Below are 22,577 nucleotides of genomic sequence, written 5' to 3'. Positions count from 1 at the left end.
AAATGAAACAGTAGAATATATTTTTTATTTGTAACACAAAAGACTTTTCATTATCTATTTTATGCAACAGTAACATGTTTTTGAAATTGAAAGAATGAATTATATACTTATAAAGACTAGTGTTATTAATATTAATGTTGTTTATGTGTCACCGTGTGAACTCAAATCTGTATAATAATATATGCTGTTGAAAGAAATTATTTTTGGGTCTCTATTCGAATTTAAACCTACATGATGTATATACAATTTCATATAGTATAGGCACAATTATCACGTTCATACAATAAATATTTAAACATATTGAAGATAACTATTTTATGCATGAAGCAATTCATATTTGATTAATATATATAGAGATACAAACAAGAAAAATGACCCAACAGATGACTGACTTGGAAAAATAAGTAAAGTAAAACTTGTTCTAATCAACACTTAATTCCAAAAAAGGTTAGCAATAAATAAGAAGGTTTTTGTTGAAAAACAAAAAGAAACAAGAGCTTAAAGAGAATGATGAACACTGAAAGGGGAAAAAAGAGAATAGATATAGGAAAAAGAGATTTATATATATTAACTAAGGAAACTTATTCTCTTCTTTTTATCTCATTCAGCTCCTCCCTTCTCTCTTCCAATCTCTCTCCCTCTCCCTCTCTCCCCGTGGATCAATTCTTTCTTATGTGATGTGATTTTCCACCATATATGCAACCTAAAAAAGCATTTCAAGCTCATTTCAAAGATGGATTTCTCTTCTCTTCCAGTTAATTCACACAACTGGCAGCAGGTAATGAATCTAGGATACTGTATATGTTTCTTGATCCGTTTATATTTTGCTCCAAGTTCGATCACACACATATATATATGAGTTTTTTCTTTGACAAAATTGCTAGCTTGTTTGCTTCTTCTTCTTTGTGGACGCCGTATATACTTATAGATATTCCTTAATTGATAAAACCTTTTCTTATCTTTTCGAATATGCTATGAACTATATAATGATGATTTATTTGCCCTTTTATTAATTTCAAGACGCAAGTCTTTGTTTGTTCCAATTAATTCTATTATAGGATGAGTTTTTCTTTGTATTATCATTTACCTTTTTCTTTTTCAGCCATTGGATATATTATACAAAAATCATATATAAAAGTTACTATAACTTTAGTTTGAGTTAACAATCCATCTTCTTTCTGCAGCTTTGTTGAAAAGATATTATAAATCTGCACATTTTCTCATTGTATATATTTTTTTGTCTCCGAACAACGTTTCAAGCTCAAGTCGTTTCTTTAAAAAGCGTTTTTACTTCATCACATTCCTAAGAACTTAGTATTATGCTAATATGCAGCAAGGTAACACACAACAGCAAGACCGTGTCACTTCTTACCAGAACCCTAATTTCAATTTACCACAGTTCTCATCACCCCCGGCTTCTCAGGCTGGCTCAAGCCAAGCCAGGGTGGATTCAATGGTGGAACGCGCTCGGATCGCTAAAATCCCATTGCCTGAAGCAGCTCTAAAGTGCCCTAGGTGTGACTCCACCAATACAAAGTTTTGTTACTTCAACAACTACAACCTTACTCAGCCTCGCCATTTCTGCAAGACATGTCGCCGTTATTGGACACGTGGTGGTGCACTGAGGAATGTGCCTGTTGGAGGAGGCTTCCGGAGGAACAAGAGAAGCAAGTCCAATGGTGGTGGGAGATCGAAATCCACGGTCGTGGTGTCAGCTGATAACAATAATACTAGTTCATCGCTTTCTTGTAACCCAAGTTACTCAAACCCTAGCAAGTTTCTTAGCTACGGTCAAGCCCCAGGGTTTACTTCCAACTTGCCTATATTGCCTCCGTTCCAAAGCCATGGAGGTTACAACTCTAGCAACATTGGATTGGATTTCAGCGGTATTCAGATGAGTGGGATGAGTTCTAGTGGTGGGATGTTGGATCCATGGAGAATGTCTTCATTACAACAATCTCAGCAATTCCCTTTCTTGAGCAACACTTCAGGGTTGGATCAATCTTCAAATTCGTTGTATCCATTACTAGACGGCAATGAAGGTGTTAACCAAGCTGATCCTCTACAAGAGAGTAGTGATTATTCTAATCAGCTAAGGTCTAAACCCTTTATGGATATGGAACAACCTAGAAATGTGAAGGCGGAAGAGAATGATCAGGATCTTGATAAGGATGGGAACGGAGTGAATAATTTATCTAGAAACTTTTTGGGGAATATTAACATAAACCCCTCAGGGAATGATGAATACACATCATGGGGAGGTAATAGTAGCATTAATAGTTCTTGGACCGGTTTCACCTCCAACAACTCAACAGGTCATCTGTCATTCTAAGTACTCAGCTCTAGTCTTGATGATTCTTTTGTTGGTTGGGTTGTATAGGGATCCCTTGTGATGGGAGTTATATATATTACTGGGGAAATATCAAACCATGGAGCTATTATATACATGATCCAAGGCTATTTTTGGGGATCAACGGAAAGGTATGGTTATAAGTTTATCGTTTTGATCTTTTAGACGATCTTAAAAGTGTGAGAGTATGTTAATTGGTTGGCTGCTGGTGATATTATGTTTTTATTATCATTATTGGTTTTATTGGCTATATATAAATGTGTGGGTTATGTATGAATTAAGGAATTGGTATTAATGGATTTTTGTTTGTGTGTGTTCATTGAATAATCTATCAAATGCTCATTAAAAAGAAAAATCTATGGAATTCTCAGTTGATGTATATAGAGCATGTAATATATATGTCAAACGGAAGTGAGTTGAATTTCATGATCAAAATAAGTAATGTCGAATATAGATATGCTAATTGAGAGACGACTCTTCCATTAGTGCTTATATATTTGAGGAGATGATATACTTCTTTGGTCCAACTTATATTCTGATTCTTTTTTAATTCTTAAAAAATGTTGTCTTTTTCCTTTTTCTTTTTTTTTCATAGAAAAACATTTGAAAGAAGAAAAATAGAAACTCCCTTTGTTTGACTTAAAAAAAAAAGAAACTCCCTTTGTTATCTTACTCATGGAAAGGATCCAGTGTAAAATATTGGACTAAATTGTGAAACGCAATTTAATTGGTTTGCATTTAAAAAAAAAGCTTACGAATTTTTATTATCAGTTTTGTTTTAAGCATTGCTTTTATATGATTTACAAGTTAAGAACGAAGTTTTCACTAGAACAATTAAATATGTAGGTTCACCGAAAGAAAACATGCTATTAGAATTCGAAGCAGAGCCTGGTTTTAAGAAGATGTATCCATTTTATTTAATTGAAAAAAACTTTAACAAAACTGCTAATCTAATCTATAAAAACAGAAGTACAATTAGAACTTAACCTTGACATTTCCTAAATATTTACAAAGGACTGCCACTGACATTAAAATGAATCATAAACCCTAATAATAATCAAACCAATTATATATTTTCCGTTAAATATAACATGCCTTCTATGTAGGTATCTCATTAAACTTTCTAATATGACATTACCATATTTTTATATTTTAACGCTGATTTATTATGATCTTACAATTATGATATGAGAATTATTACATAGATGATTCGACAACCGACAATACTACCTGCCTTATGAAGACTTATGCCTAACTGGATCACCTGAGCCGTCCTATGAAGATCCACGTCTGACAAGATTTACTTGCACCATGTTGAAGATCTCTTATAAGCATTTCTTCCGTAGTATGCATAATTGTTTAATAAATCGCTCTCTCCGGGACTTGAAACCTGGATTTCCTGTAATCTGCAGTAAATTGCATAGTCTGGGATTCGAACCCCGGACTTGAGTGTAATATATAAACTTCCTAATGAATTAACCATATTTATCAAGCAAATCGTTTTTGTCTTCTGTCTATATATTACAATTCTCGACATGATCACACTGTATAAATAACCATGACTTTAAGTTTATTGCATCTATAATGTACAACAAAATAATAGAGTTGTTCGTTATTGTTCTCATACCAAAAAAAAATGGTGTGAAAAATCTAACACCATTTATAGGTTGTCGGCTTTTCGTAAATTAGTATTAGTGTTTCATTGAATTGGTGATTTCGTAAATTGTGTTAATGTTTCATTGAATTGGTGGTTGATTTGTGTTTCAGTTTTTTAGATACATCTGTTAACATGTCAAGAATATTGGTTTATGGGTATACTAATTTCATGTTTAAACCATAGATATTAAATATCATATGTTTTAAGCTTGGAAGTAAATAGATTTTAGTCTCTCATTTTGCTTAGTATAACCAATGGTTCTTAAAATAAACGTACATTTTGAAAAAAATTACTCAGAAACTTCATAAATTCCACAGAATATATAGGAGATATTATAAAAACAAAATTTAACGATTAAATTTTCAGAATATTCTTTACTTCCTAAAGTATTCTTAATAGTTATAATATGATTAATGTATAGCTCTCCATTTTCTAAAATTTAGCTCTACCACAACTGTAAAAGGCTCCAAATATTTTAGTTTCCACAAGAAAATCTAATAAATAAAACTAGAAATCACAATTTTATGATTGTAATTGTCACAATATTCTTTACTTCCTAAAAATATTCATATTATTTATGACATGGTTAATGTATAACACCCTGTTTCCTAAAATTTAGCTCTACCAAAAACGTAAAAAGCTACAAATCTTTTAATTCTTATAAGAAAAACTCATAAAAAAATCAGAAATCATAATAGTCTTATAGTAATACCATAATATATCAAATTTTAATGCAGTTATGTATTCTTTCCAAACACACTATGGTATACATTAATTAATAATAGAACCGATAGTAAAAATGAAAATAACTTAGATACCTTTTATAAATCTTATACGTAAACTTTCCAAAAACTATATATGATCTCATAGTGTTACATAACCAATTCGACATAATCTAATATTTCTTATCATATTGGGCCTATTAATTACATTTACGAGACATACCCATTGGCCCAATTTGAAACTATGATAAATGTACGATGTGTCAAATAGACGAATATAAATCCTACATAGATTTATATATAACTGAAATAATAAATCAATTAACTTAATTTTTCTGATATAACATAACTTATAACATATTTTATATGGAGTTCATATTTCTATTGATTTTTAGCTAATAACGAATAGTCCCTAAATATTATTGTAAATGAAAGTTTCTTAAGTTCACTTATAATCTTTCATTACCTATATGTTTCACCTTAAGCAGATGAGATAATTGTTCAACACAATATTCTTTATAGTATCATAGAATATTCCTTAATATTTATTACTAATAAATAAAACTTTACAAATCCATGTAAATAATCAATTTTTAAAAGATATTAATAAAAATGTCTGTTTAAATATGTTATTTCATGCATATGTTATACAACTATATGCCAATGCGAATCTACTAAAATAAATTATAAACACTAATCTAATTGACAGTTCAATAGATAAATAAAATTAAATTACTCATAGAAATAAAAACTTTGTTGTATAAATGTTATATTAAACAAATATTTAATACCGATAAATGTAAATCAAATACACTAAATTATATAAAAATATTGATATATATATAACTGTAAGAATAAATACCCGCACAGATGTTCAAGTCAAAATCTAATATGCTATTATAGCATAACAACTTTAATACATAGCAATATAAATAATATGGTAACAATCATATCCGATCATATGATCAGACCAAATTTTGTTTTCAGAACAAAAAAAAAAAAATATATATATATATATATTTTTTTTTTTTTTTTTTTTTGAGCATCACGTATGAAATAAAATAGAATCTTGGTGAATCAAAAGCTAAACTGATGACGAAAGTGTCAATTACAATTAAAAAAAAAACTGATGACGAAAGTGGCTGCAAAAGTGGCTGCATGTACTGCAGTACTCACCTACGTTGCATGGAATCTTGGCCGAAGGTCCGTTTTTTTCGGAAACGTTTCGGAATCAGAATCTCGCGGAAACTTATTAAAAACTTGTTTCTTGAAAATCTCATATTGAAAACGTGATGGAAACTTACGTTTCTATTTTGGAAACTCGTGATTCTGTTTTGGTATTTGTGCATAATAATCTTCATCTTCTATGTTCTTTCAGACAAGGATAGTCCCAATCATATGTGGGATGTTAGAAGTGATCAATTTGATTCAATGTATGAGATTAATCTTGGGAGACTTTGAGTTGTTTGAGGATCTTTCTCTTAATAAACCTGAGTTGGAAGCAATCATGTTTGATGGAGCTAATGAAGATGAGATTAAAGATGATGTTCGTGATCTTTGACTTGATGTTATGATTTTTATCTTTAATTAAATTATTTAATATTCAATTATTCAGATTTTGTTATTTTGATTTTGTATGACTTTGATGTTTAATGATGACTTATTTCATATTGGTATGATTAAATAGAATGTCTATTACTCCCTCTGTTTTTAAAAGATGCATATTCTAGACTTTTCACATATATTAAGAAAACTCATTCAATATGCATTGTTTTTTGTGAATAACAATTTTTCATAACTTTTAGCCAATAGAAATTCAATAAACACCATTAATTTTTTTGAAACTTACAAGTTTTCATAAACTCATACATTGAAAAAGTAAAAAATGTATCTTTTTGAAACAAATTTTTTTTCCAGAACATACATCTTTTAGGAACGGAGGGAGTATTGTTTATGGTTTTATTGCGGGACAGCTCATGATGTTCATATCTATTTATTATACGCTTCTGCATTTAGCATTGGGTTTTTGTGTTCTTAGATATACTAAACATAGTAAAATGAATTCACATATTATATATATATATATATATTTATTTATTTATACTTAAAGACGTTTCTAAAACATTTCCAAAGCAAACAAAATTCAAAAATCACGTTTCCACGTTTCGAAACTTTTCGTTTCTGTGTATCTGTTTTCCACTTCCATGCAACCTAGGTACTCACGGTTAAAAAAACTACAGTTAAACTTGCTTAATGCCAAAGAGTTTAGAATATGCATGTGACGTAATAAAAAGAAAATCATGTAATTAAAAATTCATGGTTATTTTAGGATCAGAATTGCAAAATTTGATAAACCTTCCAGAAATAAAATATCTGTCATCTAACGAAATTAGATTCCACCGACCGAAGGACTACCAAAAATGTGGAGGTCATAATATAAAGAGTTGCATGTAAGAGTCGAGTGCATTCTTAAGTATTATCAAGACGCTAGGAGAAGAAGAAGAAGAGGTGGCCCTTCGGGGTGAGCCCAGTCACTATAAAAAGTTTAACCTATACAGTTTTTTGAGAACGTCAGGTGGTCTAGCGGCAGTACTGAACGTTTTTCACACATGACTACCCGAAGTCGCTAATTCGATACCCGGGGAAAGCAGGGTGGTACTGGATTAGCTAAAAAATTCCTACGGAGATTTCTGACGAGGTGGCCCTTCGGAGTGAGTCCAGTCACTATAAAAAGTTCAACCTATACAATTTAATTTACCTAGGAAAAAAAAAAAAAAAGAAAGACGACGAATAAAGAAAGAAGTGTACTGTGTGAGCACAAAAACAATGCAAGATTTTTTGTCTCATGGAATTCTGGAATTTTTTGTCGCATGGGACAAAACTAACACAAGACCAACACGCAGATCTATGATCAACAGCAGAACATATATAGGTTCATACTGTAGTCAGAAAATTCACTTATACAACTTATTTCGAGAGAGAGATAGAGAATATTATTTGTCAAAAAAGAGAGATAGAGAATATTATATACTCACTTATACAACTTATTTCGAGAGAGAAAGAGAATATTAGCTTACAAAAAAAAGAGAGAGAATACTTTTTTTTTGAGCAACGAGAGAGAATACCATATTGAGAAAATTTCACTATTTTCCCGTTTTTCTGTATTATTGAGAAGAAAAATCATCCAGAACTACCTATTCATGCTTAATCATCCAGCAAGCTATCTCTACTGTCATCCATCCACAGACATGTATACATTCGACCGTTGGAGACATGCAAATGACTTTGGAAGTTGTGCATTATCTCTTTACTCAAGAAGCTTGCATGTTGTATGTATTTATTATTATGTTCAGATTTAAATTAGTTTAAATATGTTTTGTAACAAAAATTTACAAGTTAAGAAAATCATTCTCTCCTTCTCTCTCTTAAATATCTCTCTCTCTCTCTCTCTCTCATGTTCTTCATGTTCTTCATTCTCCAGAAACTAAACTCCTACTACATCTCATATTCTTTCATGGTATCAAAGCTCTAAGCTCCTGAACCTCTTAAAAGCTTCTGCAAACCTATTTCTTTCTCAAAGTAGAGGAGTTTACCTTATTCTCTGGAACTCAAGATAGCTTCAGCCATATCCGGAAATGATTCATCAAAGTCCAGTCTGTCTTAAAACCAGTAGGAACAGTCTATTGTCCACTGGTCCACATCTCTCTATGAGGGAGAACTCAAACATGGTGTTGGTTCCAGAGTACAAGAAGGCTAAGGAACAACATAAGAATCGCAATATGCGAAGAAGAAGTGATTTGAATCTCGCCAAGAGTGTAATCAAGGTGTTTGAGCATCCATCAATTCAAGGAAAAACCATGTATTCATCTGTCAATGGTGGTTCAAATGAAGGAGGAACGTGGAGAAGTATTGATAGGGCAGCCAACACTGATGGTCATGCGACCATGAGCGACCTACATTCCTTTATCAAAGCCTTTATTTCATCCAAGAAGGCTGATACACACTCTCTTGACTCTAAACCTATCATTAAAGATTCAGGAGCAAGCCATCACATGATTAGTGATAGGAACTTGATTAGTGATGTCCAGCCTGCCTCAGGGAATGTTCTTATAGCAAATGGTGAAAAGGTTAAGATAGAAGGGATAGGGAACCGTAGGTTGTTTGATAGGGAATCAACTGCCTTGTATATGCCTCAGTTTACATCAAATCTGCTATCAGTGAGGAAGGTGATCTTAGTTGTCAGGTTGTCTTCAGACCAGATGAGGTTGAATTTCAAGACTTAAAGACAGGCCATGTGATGGGAAAAGGGTACATTCACAATGATCTCTATCATCTTCAGAAGACCGGGGTATCTGGACCATCTACTTCTCACTGTTTGGTGAGTACCTACAACGGAGTTGATAGCACATTATGGCATGCTAGGCTGGGGCATCCTCATACCAGAGCCCTAAACCTGATGCTTCCAAGTGCAGTCTTCAAGAATGATGATTGTGAAGCTTGCATATTGGGGAAACATTGTAGAACAGTCTTCCCACAGTCTAGCACCATCTATGAAAGATGTTTTGACCTTGTTCACTCTGATGTATGGACTGCTCCGTGTGTCCTGCGAGAACCACAAATACTTTGTCACCTTCATTGATGAGAAGTCCAAATACACTTGGGTGACACGGATTCAGTCTAAGGACAGGGTGTTGGATGCTTTCAAGAATTTCCAGACCCATATCTGCAACCATTTCAATGCCAAGATGAAAATTCTAAGGTCTGATAATGGTGGAGAGTATAAAAGTCAGGCATTCAAGCAATATCTTGCTCAACATGGGATTACTCACCATACAAGTTGTCCTTACACTCCTCAACAGAATGGAGTTGCTGAGAGGGAGAACAGACACTTGATGGAGGTAGCAAGATCAATGACGTTCCACACAAATGTTCCAAAAAGATTCTGGAGTGATGCTGTGATGTCTGCTACTTATCTTATCAATAGGACTCCAACTAAAGTCCTCAATGACCTGTCTCCATTTGAGGTCTTAAACAAGACCAAATCATCTTTGGACCACTTGCGTGTATTTGGGTGCCTCTGTTTTGTGTTGATACCAGGGGAGCAGATGAACAAGCTTGATGCTAAAAGCTCAAAGGCTATGTTCATTGGTTACTCTCCAACTCATAAGGGATATAAGTGCTATGATCCAGAGTCAAGAAGGGTTCGTGTCTCAAGGGATGTGAAGTTTGTGGAATCAAAATGGTACTATGATGAGAAGAGTTGGGAAAGCCTTCAGGATCTCTCACAAGGACCTTCAGATAGGGCAAACAACTTGAGAATCATTCTGGAAAGCCTAGGCATCAGTCAGCCTCAAACAAATAGGGTACCGAGCACTTCACCTACACCTCATGTTGTTGATGAAGCTGCACCAGTTGTTGATGAAGTTGCACCAGTAGCATAAACAGTCCATCCTGATCATGAAGGGAGAAATCAACCTAATTTGCAAGTTATTCATGAGGAAGCTATCCACGAAGAAGCAGCTATCCATGATTCAATTATCCGCGAAGAAGTTATCCACGAAGAAGCTATCCACGATTCAGATGTCCATGATCAATATGGAATGCAACAAAAGATTCAACCTTTGAGAAGAAGCACTAGGGTGAAGAAACCATCCAAGTGGGTTGACACAAAAGTATACTTCAACAACAATGCAATGGCTCATCCTATCCAAGCAACCTGTTCTTTGGCGAGTTACCCTCAAGAGCATGTAGTCTTTATCAGTAATCTGGATCAAGAGTACATTACAAAGACTTATGAATAGGCAATGGAGCTAGATGAGTGGAGAGAGTCAGTTGGAGATGAAATCGGTGCCATGATCAAGAATGATACTTGGTATGAAACTGAGCTTCCCAAAGGAAAGAAAGCAGTAACAAGTCGCCTACTCTTCACTATCAAGTATCTAGCTAATGGGAAACAAGAGAGGAAGAAGACAAGGCTAGTTGCAAGAGGATACACTCAAGTCTATGGAGAAGACTATCTGGAAACTTTTGCACCAAGAGCTAAGCTCCACACCATAAGAATTCTACTCTCCTTAGCAGTCAATTTGGAGTGGGATTTATGGCAGATGGATGTCAAGAATGCTTTTCTTCAAGGAGAATTAGAGGATGAGGTTTATATGAGGCCACCTCCGGGAATGGAAGACTTTGTAAAACCAGGGAACGTCCTTAGATTGAAGAAGGCTATCTATGGATTGAAACAATCACCAAGAGCTTGGTATCACAAGCTGAGTACAACTCTCAATGGAAGAGGGTTTATAAAATTTGAAGCTGATCATACACTCTTCACCCTCACAAACAAGCAAGGAATTGTGGTGATTCTGATTTATGTAGATGATATTATCATCACAGGAAGTGACAAGGATGGTATCATCTCAACCAAAGCTTTTCTTAAGCCTACTTTTGATATTAAAGATTTGAGTGAGCTGGAGTACTTTCTAGGGATAGAAATGTGCCGCTCTAAAGATGGACTTTTCTTATCTCAAGGAAAGTACACGCTTGATCTTTTAAATGAAACAGGAAAGCTTGGAGAAAGAATAGCTAAGACACCTCTTGAAGAAGGATACAAAGCCTTGTGTGAGGGAGGGACTGAAGATAAGCCATTTGGAGACTTCAAACTCTATAGGAGAATGGTTGGGAAGCTGATTTATCTAACCATTACAAGACCAGAGATCTGATTTGCTGTGAATCAAGTCAGTGTGAGAACCGAAATTCGCACTGTCGATTTCCGTTTAAATTAGAAAACCATAGCTCAAAAATGGAGATACTCCAATTTTCCCAATCTTCGTGATTATCTTCGGAAACTTTACATTTATCCGCGGACACTTGACATTTATCTTTCCTTACGAACCAAGCATAAACCATCATAAGGCTTATGGGTCTTCAGTCAAGAAATCTTAAGTGGGCTTCGAGCTACGTTGTAGGTCTCTTTGGGCCGTCTTTGACTCGAAACGTTTATTACGGTATCTTCGATAAAAACAAACTTCTCGCGGCTTTTATTGTAAAGTTTGACTGATGACTTCGAGTGATGAGAAACAAAGAACGGGTTTTCCATGGCTCAAGGGAGATAGCATTAAAGAGTAGACGAGAATGCATGGATTCGTGTTGTATCGACGTTCTGGGAGATTTCGGTCGCTACGTAACGACCGAGCCGCGTACGTGCTCGGTCGCTACGTAGCGATCGAGCTTGGCCTGAGCTTGGTTGATAGATCCTGTCGAAAATGCGGCATGGTGGACAGCGAGATATGGTTCCATTACTCCTCCTATCGAGAAGTCGTTCCCTGTCATGAGCCATCGTTCGGTCGAAAGGGGCGCGCCGAGCATAAGCACTAGTGACTTTCTTCAGACTGTCCGGTCGTTTTACTGAATTCCGGACACAGTGGAATTTCGCATTCCTCGTCGTGGGGAAAGCGCCGATAGCTAAACATTAACTTCGTCGTAACCGTTTTTGACCCCAACAGTCAGCCAGCATATGCAAGCACCTAAAGTTCATCATTGGAATATGGTGGAAAGGATCATGAGGTATCTGAGAGAAACTCCGGGTAAAGGCGTATGGATGGGCTGCAACAAGAGCACATAGATTATGGGATATTGTGATGCAGATTGGTCTGGTGATAGAGTGGACATGAGGTCTACAACAGGCTATTGCACTTTCATTGGAGGTAACTTGGTAACTTGGAAGAGCAAGAAGCAAAAGGTGGTTTCATGTTCAAGTGCTGAAGCAGAGTATAGATCAATGAGGAAGGTCACTAGTGAACTTATTTGGATCAGAAATTTGCTTGGAGATTTGGGTATAGAGACAACAACACCAATCACAATGCATTGTGATAATCAGGCGGCTATTCATATAGCATCAAACTCAGTATTTCATGAGAGGACAAAATACATTGATGTGGATTGTCACAAGGTGAGACAAGCTGTGAAGCAACTAATCATATTGCCTTGCTACACAAGGAGTCAAGATCAACTTGTTGACATCTTCACCAAAGGAACAAGCACCAAAGTTTGTGAGTCCATTCATCCAAGGTTAGGACTCATAGACTTGTCCAGATCATGATCCTCTTTGTCATGAATCATCTACTCTTTTTCCTTAGTGTGTTTTTGTCCCACTGGGTTTTGCACACTAAGGTTTTAATGAGGAATGTGTTCATGACTTTCCAAGCTTGACCATTCCTTATGCTCAAGCTTGAGGGGGAGTATTGAGAAGAAGAATCATCCACAACTACCTATTCATGCTTAATCATCCAGCAAGCTATCTCCACTGTCATCCATCCACAGAAACGTATCCATTCGACCGTTGGAGACATGCAAATGACTTTGGAAGTTGTGTCTTCTCTCTTTACTCAAGAAGCTTGCATGTTGTATGTATTTATTATTATGTCCAGATGTAAATTAGTTTAAATATGTGTTAAAACCAAAATTTACAAGTTAATGAAATTATTCTCTCTTTCTCTCTCTTAAATATCTAAATCTCCATCTCTCTCTCTCTCTCTCTCTCTCTCTCTCATTATAATGGTATGAATGATAATTATTATTGACAATGAAGCTCTGTTTATATACAGAGAGAACAGAGTAATGAACAAGACTAGTATCTACAGAAGTTAATGAGAATATACAAACGTTAATGTGGACGATGGTTTAGGGATTTGATTAGTCTGCCTTCCATATTCTATCACACCCCCTCAAGATGGACGGCTTGGAGAAAGTCCTATCTTGACAGAAAGAGTTTGAAACCGAGCTCTTGGAAGAGGTTTGGTAAGGGCATCAGCTAACTGATCTGCAAAAGAAACATGTGTGACCCGAAGCTGACCACTCTGTACAAATTGGCGAACAAAGTGATAATCCAACGCTATGTGTTTCATCCTTGATTGAAAAAAACGAATTAGCTTCTAAGTAGGTGGCGCCTATGTTATCGCAATAGATAACCGGTTGGCTGGTGACTTTAATACCAAGTTCCATAAGTAGAGATGAAATCCAGCATAACTCAGTGGTGGTTGAAACAAGGGCTCGATACTCGGCCTCTGCAGAAGACCTAGCAACTCCGGTTTGCTTCTTGGATGACCAAGCTATGGGGTGACCTCCCAAGTAAACCACATACGCGCTAGTAGAGGTGTAATCGTCTTTGTTGCCTGCCCAGTCCACATCCGTAAAGGCATGAAGGTCCGGCTTGTTGTGTGACCGAAAGAAGAGACCATGTTTCTGTGTTCCAGCTAGATATCGTAAGATTCTCTTGACTGCTGTCCAATGTTCTGTTGTTGGACGGTGCATAAACTGAGATAACTTGTTGACAGAATAGGAAATGTCAGGCCTGGTGAGGGATAAATATTGGAGACTGCCGACGATAATCCTATATTGGGTTGCATCTTCCAGTGGTGTCCCCGAGCTGAGAGTGAGGGATGAATTTGACTCCATCGGCGTGGCTACTGATTTTGCATTTGTCATCTTTGCTTTGTGTAACAAATATGTAACATAACGAGATTGTGTGAGATATAATCCTGAGTGTGTTCTTAGCACTTCAATTCCTAAGAAAAATGATAAATCACCCAAATCATTAAGGGAAAAGCGAGTAGAAAGGGAAGTGATAAACCGGGATATGGCAGGTGGATCATTGCCGGTGATAATGATGTCATCGACGTACACCAGCATGTAGAGGAGTGTCTTTCCCTGATGATAAATGAAGAGAGATGTGTCCGCTACAGAATTCTTGAAACCGGACTGAAGTAGAAAGTTCCGTAACTCATTGTACCATGCCCGTGGGGTTTGTTTGAGACCATATATTGCTTTGCGTAATCTACAGACAGCATGTGGATTATCTTTGTCCTGAAATCCTGGAGGTTGCGTCATATAAACCTCCTCATTGAGAGTGCCTTGTAGAAACGCATTATTGACGTCGAGCTGTCGCAATGGCCAGTTTCTAGAGACTGCAGTGCTGAGAACAATACGAATTGTTGCAGGTTTCACCACAGGACTGAAGGTGTCTTGATAATCTATTCCTTGTTGTTGTGTGTAGCCTTTCGCAACCAAGCGAGCTTTATATCTTTCTATGGAACCATCTACTCTGCGCTTGATTGTGAACACCCAACGGCAACCTACAACATTGAAATCAGGAGACATATTAGATAAATCCCAAGTATGATTTTTAATATGTGAATTTATTTCATCACTCATGGCTTTGCGCCAGTAAGGACTTTTGAGAGATTCAGCAACAGTTTTTGGAATGGCATCTAAGGGAAGAGAGAGAGCTGTGTGTTTAAGTTCAGCTTCTGAATAGGTTTGTGGGTGCAGCAGGGTCTGGAGGAACCATCGGTTGAGCCTGATCTTGTTGGGATGGTGAGGATGATTTGCCTGACTTGTCGCACGTGGAAGTAGAAGCTGGTATAGTAGTTGTCGGTGGTGGTATTGGACTTGATGTCACCGATGTGTATCGAACTAGCGGTTGAGACGACGGAGCTTGTGGTGGAGCAGGAGTTGGAGTTTCCTGTGGCGAAGGAATGCGCGTCACTGATGGTGAAGAGGAGGCGTGTTCTTCAGCAGGTTCTGCTTGTTCCTGCACATGTAGAGGTGAAGAAATAGCAAAAGGAAAAACAGTTTCATGAAACAAAACATGACGAGATGTATATATCTTAGATGTAGTCCTGTCTAAACAGAAATAAACACTCTGCGATGGAGAGTAACCGAGAAAAACACATGGTGTAGACCTTGAATCTAACTTATGAGATGCATATGGTCGTAACCACGGAAAACATAAACAGCCAAACACACGCAATTTCTCATAATTGGGAGTTTCATTATAAAAACACTGAAATGGGTTTTGAAAATCAAGTGTTGGTGTTGGCATCCTATTGATAAGATATACAGTTGTACCGAATGCATAAGTCCAATATGACTTAGGCATTGATGCATGAGATAATAAAGCTAGACCAGTCTCAACAATATGTCGATGACGTCTCTCAGCTATACCATTATGCTCAGGAGTATGCGGTGGGCTGGTCATATGAGAAATACCATGACTCGACAGAAAATTCCTAAGACCAATATATTCACCCCCATTATCAGTATACAGGGTTCTAATTCTTGTTTGAAAACGATTTTCTACTAAACTTTTAAAGGTTGTGAAAACATCAAAGGCATGAGATTTTTGTTTCAGAGGATATATCCAAGTATACCTAGTAAAATGATCTACAAAAATAACATAATATTTGAAACCATCAATGGAAATGAGGGGAGAGGTCCAGACATCAGAAAACACAAAATCTAAAGGACAAGTTGATTTTAAGGATGAAGCAGTGAAAGGTAACTTGTGCATTTTATTAGTTGAGCAAGCATTGCAAGGAGAAGCTAACAAAGCATTTGAAGAAACAGGTAAACGAAAACAAGAGTCCATTTTATTTAGAATAGAAATAGCCGGATGGCCTAAACGAGAATGCCAATCGGTTAAAGAAGTCCTAACAGCAGAAGCAAAAGCAAGCAATGGTGGTGAAGAGGTTTACGGTTTGGGCCATTCATATGTGCCATGTCTAGGTTTGCCCTCCAAACGGAGAGCCCCTGTTTCTAAATCCCTGACCTGAAAGTAAGTTGGAGTAAAAGTAACCGCAACATCATTAGTCTTGCATAATTGAAAAACAGAAATTAAATTTTTATCAAGCAAGGGAACACAGAGAATATTATTGAAAAAGAAAGGTTGAGTATAAGAAGAAGTAGAGAAAGAACCAGAATGTGTAATTGGTAATGCTGCTCCATCACCAAGAAGCACATCATCACCTCCAGGATATGGATTATGAGCAGAGAGATTGCTTAAATCAGAAGTCATGTGATGTGAGGCGCCTGAGTCAAGCAGCCATGTTGAAGAATCGGATAGCACACGTGGTCTCCATGACTGGAACGGTGATGGTTGTTGCCAAATCTGAGGAGATGGCATTTGTTGTTGCTGCTGAGGATACGATGGAGCTGAACCGGAGCCTCTGATCATACGAAATTCTGGGCAAAAACGAGCACTATGTCCCTGCACTCCACACGCCTGACATCTCCCGAGGAATGGTTTGGAAAAGCGACCTGAGTTTGAGTTGGTATTGTTACCAAAAGTGATGATTCTGAGCAGAGTTGTTGTTGTTGTTGTTGCGAGAGTGATTGTAGTTGTTGTTGTTTCGGTTCTGATTGCGAGGTCGAGCATCAACAGCATTCGCCACAACTGGTGTTACAGCAGACGTTTCGGTGTTGAGAATCATTGCTTCTCTGTTCACCAAGCGTTCATACAATTCTGCATATGGAATGGGAGTATTTCTTCCATGAATTGCATCGATCTCTGGCTTGTAGTCATCACTGAGTCCCGCCAGAATTCTCTCAGTCAGATCTTCATGGTCCATCGGCTTGCCCAGAAGTGCAAGATCGTCTGATTTGGATTTGGCCTCTCGGAGATACTCACTGATGGTCTTGGTTCCTTTCGTACAACGCTCAATTTGAAGTTTGAGTTGACGAATGTGACCACGAGATGCATTCCCAAACGTGGTAGCAAGAGTGCATGAGATCTCTCTGGTTGTATTTGCAGTCGACACTACGGATTGGACCGGCAAGGAGATAGCTCCTATCATCGAACTGTAGAGAAGCCGATCTTGACGACGCCATGGGGCAAACGCCGGATTTGGAACAGAAACCCCATCACTAGTGATCTTCGACGGTGGAGCCGTATTGGTATCCTCGATAAAGTGTTGAAGTTCATGACCTTCGAGCAAAGCCCTAACTTGTCGGCTCCACATGATATAATTGAGATTTGTAAGTTTCGTCACGCTCGACATGTTAACAGATAGTAGTGTGCTCTGCGGATCTTGGGTATTGAAGACAGAAGTCCTCTCAGCCGTTGATTCAGACATGGTTGAAAAACCCTATTTGGAATAGAGAAAAGAAGAAAGAGATGTTGAGAAAAGAAATTAGGTTATGAAGAAAAGAAAAGAGAAAGTATCCTAATGCTCTGATACCATATTATAATGGTATGAATGATAATTATTATTGACAATGAAGCTCTGTTTATATACAGAGAGAACAGAGTAATGAACAAGACTAGTATCTACAGAAGTTAATGAGAATATACAAACGTTAATGTAGACCATGGTTAAGGGTTTATATTAGTCTGCCTTCCATATTCTATCATCTCTCTCTCTCATGTTCTTCATTCTCCAGAAACTAAATTCCTACTACATCTCATATTCTTTCATTATTTCATCTTGTCGAAAGTGCTAATCGGATTCGACATAAATAGCAATGTATTAGTCGTTGAATTTGAGGCAACTTCAAATATTTTCATAAACCTTTTTATAAATAATGTGATTTTATTTATTTTAGTGATACTAAATTAACACCTTACGAGAGAATACAAAAAGCATTCATATAGATTTTTGGTACTATCATGTTTTGCGACTTTTAATAGCAACAATAACTTAGAGCACATACAGCGAAAATATATCAAAAAGTTTTTACCAAATATAAAATAAATAAAAAGAAGAAAGAAAAATGTAGAAATATGAAAAGAGTACCTCAAATGAAAAACTCAAACAATTTTCTTAGACATTCATTCATCTCCATTTGTCACAAAATTGATTTGGAACATCTTCGTTAATAGGTCTATAAGAGCAGATTATCGGTGAGTGTCTTTCCAAGGGTATGTTAATTCATAAGTTGTATATAAATTAGATATAAGTTAAATTTTAAACTACAAAATCAGTACAGACCAATCAAAAAGTAACACTTGCAAGAAGAGTGTTCTAAGTTTTTTTTGTTGAGGTTCGGAACTAACAACCGATGATTTCTTTGTTTCCAATTTTTAATTTTTTAAATATCTGGAACATGTGTTAAATACCCCGTTGAGGTTGCCCTAAGAGTTTCTCATAATTAATTTTTTTTTAAACATAGAAAAGTGATGAGAGATGACTCTACGTTATTTTACCCTACGTTAACATCCCTAGAGATGAGCCCTAAGAGTTTCCAATAAAGTGACGAGAATGATAGGTAAGAGTGTCCTGCGAGATGGGCGGTTCCAGTCTTACCTTGCAATGGGAGGACCATCGTGGTTACATGATCTCATCCAAACTGAGGTTACAATCGTTAGCTCTTAAACCCTTCCCTTAGGGTGAGCTAATGTAGGCTTCTGTTTTCGTTGACGCTTTAATTGTTGGCTTTAGCCGTTTGATCCTGCTTTGCAGTTTGTAAACTTGAGTTTAGATTTCAGTTCTTTGAGTTAAAAAAAAAAGTGACGAAAGATGAGAGAGAAGTCTTTCAAATAAATGCATAAAAAAATTTTTGTGACTCATGTGCAACTTGTCATTTTTCCATTTATTTATTTTTTACTTTAAATTTAATTGTAATTTAAATTATTTTATTATCATATTAGAGTATCTATCCAATGAAGATGCTTTTAGCTTTTCTGTTTTAATTTTAATTAAAATATTAATACTATATATATTTAGTTAGATATTTTTTTGATTATCTATCCATTGTATATGAAATTTTGAAATAATCACATTATTATATATGTAAAAGTATTTTTTTCTTTTGATTAATTAAAGTATTCTTATTTGAGAATGAGTGGTAGCATAATGAGTGGCAATCTCCAAGAGATTGTGGAATCTGAGCCTTTTGGATCTGCTTTTGTAATAACCAACCCTCAAGTAAAGTGTTTCTTTCCCAAAATCATACCACTCTCTTCCCCATAATCCCATCCATTGCCACTAGAGTTAAAGAAATAAAGAAAACATACACTCATTTCAATATATGCAAACGTGATACAGAACATGGGCAACATATTTAGGAAATATACCAGATAATTGAAGTACAAAAATAGCAACTGCGTAAAAATAAAAAGATAAATAAAAGGAAAAGAGAAGCATATGTTGTTGATCAAAAAAGAGAAGCATATGTTCAAGTCTTTTACAAAAAAAAATAAAAGAAAGCATATGTTAATCAAGTCTCGTTCTCTGCACAAATGCAGCTTTAGGCCCGAAGAGCATCTTTCTAATATAACATTAACCACGCGTTAGTGGTCGGGTGGCACAAGGTAGATTTCTAAGAAACCCGAATTCAAATTTGCAGCTAATCTAGATCAACACGGCATGTCGCTATCTCGGCTTTCACATTCTCTCTCCGGAGAAAATGGTCATCGACTACCCTTTTTCCAGTACCCTTTTTCTAATTTAACATTATATTAGAAAAAACAATATGTGTTCTTCTTTTTTTTAAACAAAATTATATATCTTCTTCTTCTTCATTAAAAACAAAATTGAAGGTACGTTTTCATATTACTGTATCCGTATCGCTCACATTCCTCCACATCCCCCATATCATATTCTCACTATAAAACAACAATGGTGATTGATGATATCTCAGTTCCAACTTTTTCATACGGAAAAAATTAATTGTAATTTTGCGAGAAGCAAACAGAACTATTTAGATTAGGTATCCAAATTCATAAATACACAATAGTTAGTTTGTGATATCAAAAGAAAATATATATTGCATATTCAAGAAATTCTGAAGTTGGACATTCATGATATGAATTACATACTTATTTCGTCTGCGCATGCGGGCATAAACATTTTATAGTTATTTATATATATGCATTACTAATTAAAAGGCTACAATAATAAGTTATATATTATTTATGTTTTCATTTGAAATTTTTTATATATACTGATCATAATAAGTTATATATACTGATCATAATAATTATGTCCACTCGGTTAGACTCAATATCATGTCCTCTAGTAATTATTTACCAAGTGATTTGTACATGTTTCATCACCACAATCACTCTAAAAATGATGACATGGCTAACAAAAAAATGTGACATAAATCTTTCTAAATTATAACAAAGCATAAAATTAATTATGACATAATTCAGTTATAGAAATGAAAATATAAGGTAAAAAATTTATAGTCAATTCCATAGTTATAAACATAAACAATAATTTAAACATTAGATAAGATTTAGCATAAACTTGAAAAACGAACAAATGAATAAACTTAAAAAACAAATTGTATATTAGAATTTTATATATTTTCAATGTTTCAAATGAGAATTGTAAATGTCACGAATGTATTTCTCTATTATATTTAAGTTTTACGAATAAATAATTTTTTATACCGCTCAGGTTTATGCTTTTATTGAATATAATATATACATGGTATTATAATTCATTTTTAAGATATAAAATAATAAAATATAGATAAGCATATGTCAATAGTTCTTATAATATTTTTTATTCGGCAAATAAAATTTTTGTGCAAACTTCTTATGTTTTATATCTACAAATTTTTATCTACTTTTACAAAAAAAAAAAAAAAAAATATATACTATTGCTTTAAAATAATTTTATCATTCATTTTAAATGATGTCATATATATTATTTACCAATTGATTGTCTAAGTCAATAATCACTATAAAAATAAAATGATGATATAAATTATTAAAAATATGAGATAAATATTGATCATTATAATACATCAATAAAAAGATGTATTAGATTATTATTTCAGATATTTCAGAAAAATGAAATAAATTTTATTTACTTCAGAAAAAAAGAAATGCCAGTGTAGATTAAAAATTGAGAAATTCTCAAGGATAACATTTTTTAAGTTTTTGTCACAAAAATAGCCTTCAATGAAGAAAATGACCAAAATAAGTTTTATTAAAGGGTAAAAATATATTTTTACCTTAAGGTTAACTAATCTAGACTTAGAGTTTAGAGTTAAGGGGTAGGGTTTTGGGATAGGGTTTCAAATTCTAAAAATAAAAAATAAATATTAAAATTTTCAAAACAAAAAGAGGCTATTTTAGTCATTTCTTTCTTGAGGACTATTTTTGTGACAAAAACTTAAAAATGGCTATTTGAGAGAATTGCCCTTAAAATTTTCATAAACTAAATAGAATCTTAACTATAAATAATTACTTTGTATTTTAAAACATTGAAAAAAAAAATATTTAGTAAAAATAATGTAATAAAATAATTTTTAAAATTATCATATTTGCGCATGGCATTGGAAAATATCTAGTAGTTCAATAAATTGATTTGTCTTATCTATCACCACTTGTGTTGGAGCCCAATTTTATTCAACTCCAAACCCAGTTCGAAATCTCAACCGAAATGCGACAAAGTTCATCATCAAAATCCAAAAAAAAAACATAGGCCTACAAAGGTCAAGGTTCACCGTGACATAAGTAAATTTGAGGATTCATCAACTTGGTATTGAATTTTGTATAAAAACTCTATTTCTAAGTAGGATTCATCAACTTGGTATCGAATTTTGTCAGCACAAAACACTTAGGATCACACTTTTTGGATTTCTTCGTATGTGGAAACATCCTCACCATTTTATAACTCTTTTATTTTGATATTCAAGCCCAGTATTATAAAAAACGATCTCTTCTTCTTATTGTTTTGTCATTGTTGTAGAAACTAGTGGGCCACAATTGACTAAACTCTCAAGCCTAATATCCAGATCCTGAAACAAGTGAAGTTTACGTTATTTCCTTTTATGACAGAGTCGATCAAATACACGAATTCATATAGGAATAGGAAAGTTGTCTTAAGCCTATTGTAACAGGGAACTTATAAGGGGTTATATATAGAGCTTTAGGTGGGAGTTAGCCTTTACGATTCTAAGCAATAGAGAGAGATATAAGTCAAGAGTTTGAGTCTTTTGTTTGAGAGATCTAAGCTTTCTATTGTTAAGATACCAGCTTGGTTTCATATTCTAATAAAGAGAATATGTTTTGGTTACGTTCTTATTCTAAGTTCTTAAAGCACAAGTAGGTTAAAACCTAACA

The 22,577-nt window shown here is 34.9% G+C and overlaps 2 protein-coding genes across 2 annotated transcripts; both read left to right on the top strand.

The window, feature by feature from the left end:
* Positions 1 to 526: 526 nt before the first annotated feature.
* LOC106336987 (dof zinc finger protein DOF3.6) lies at positions 527 to 2,651 on the top strand. Its single transcript, XM_013775994.1, has 3 exons — positions 527 to 778; positions 1,334 to 2,261; positions 2,381 to 2,651. The coding sequence occupies exons 1-3, from the start codon at positions 734 to 736 to the stop codon at positions 2,491 to 2,493; spliced, it is 1,086 nt and encodes a 361-aa protein (XP_013631448.1). The 5' UTR covers positions 527 to 733; the 3' UTR covers positions 2,494 to 2,651.
* A 7,882-nt stretch (positions 2,652 to 10,533) lies between these two features.
* Positions 10,534 to 11,442, top strand: LOC106338609 (uncharacterized mitochondrial protein AtMg00810-like). Its single transcript, XM_013777547.1, has 2 exons — positions 10,534 to 10,703; positions 11,016 to 11,442. Exons 1-2 carry the CDS (start codon positions 10,534 to 10,536, stop codon positions 11,440 to 11,442), a joined length of 597 nt encoding a protein of 198 aa, XP_013633001.1.
* Positions 11,443 to 22,577: the final 11,135 nt, after the last annotated feature.

This window comes from Brassica oleracea, chromosome C4, assembly GCF_000695525.1.
Source record: "Brassica oleracea var. oleracea cultivar TO1000 chromosome C4, BOL, whole genome shotgun sequence".
In the NCBI taxonomy this organism is placed as follows: Eukaryota; Viridiplantae; Streptophyta; class Magnoliopsida; order Brassicales; family Brassicaceae; genus Brassica; species Brassica oleracea.
Note: the sequence above shows the minus strand (reverse complement) of the source record. Positions and strands in the feature narration are given on the sequence as shown.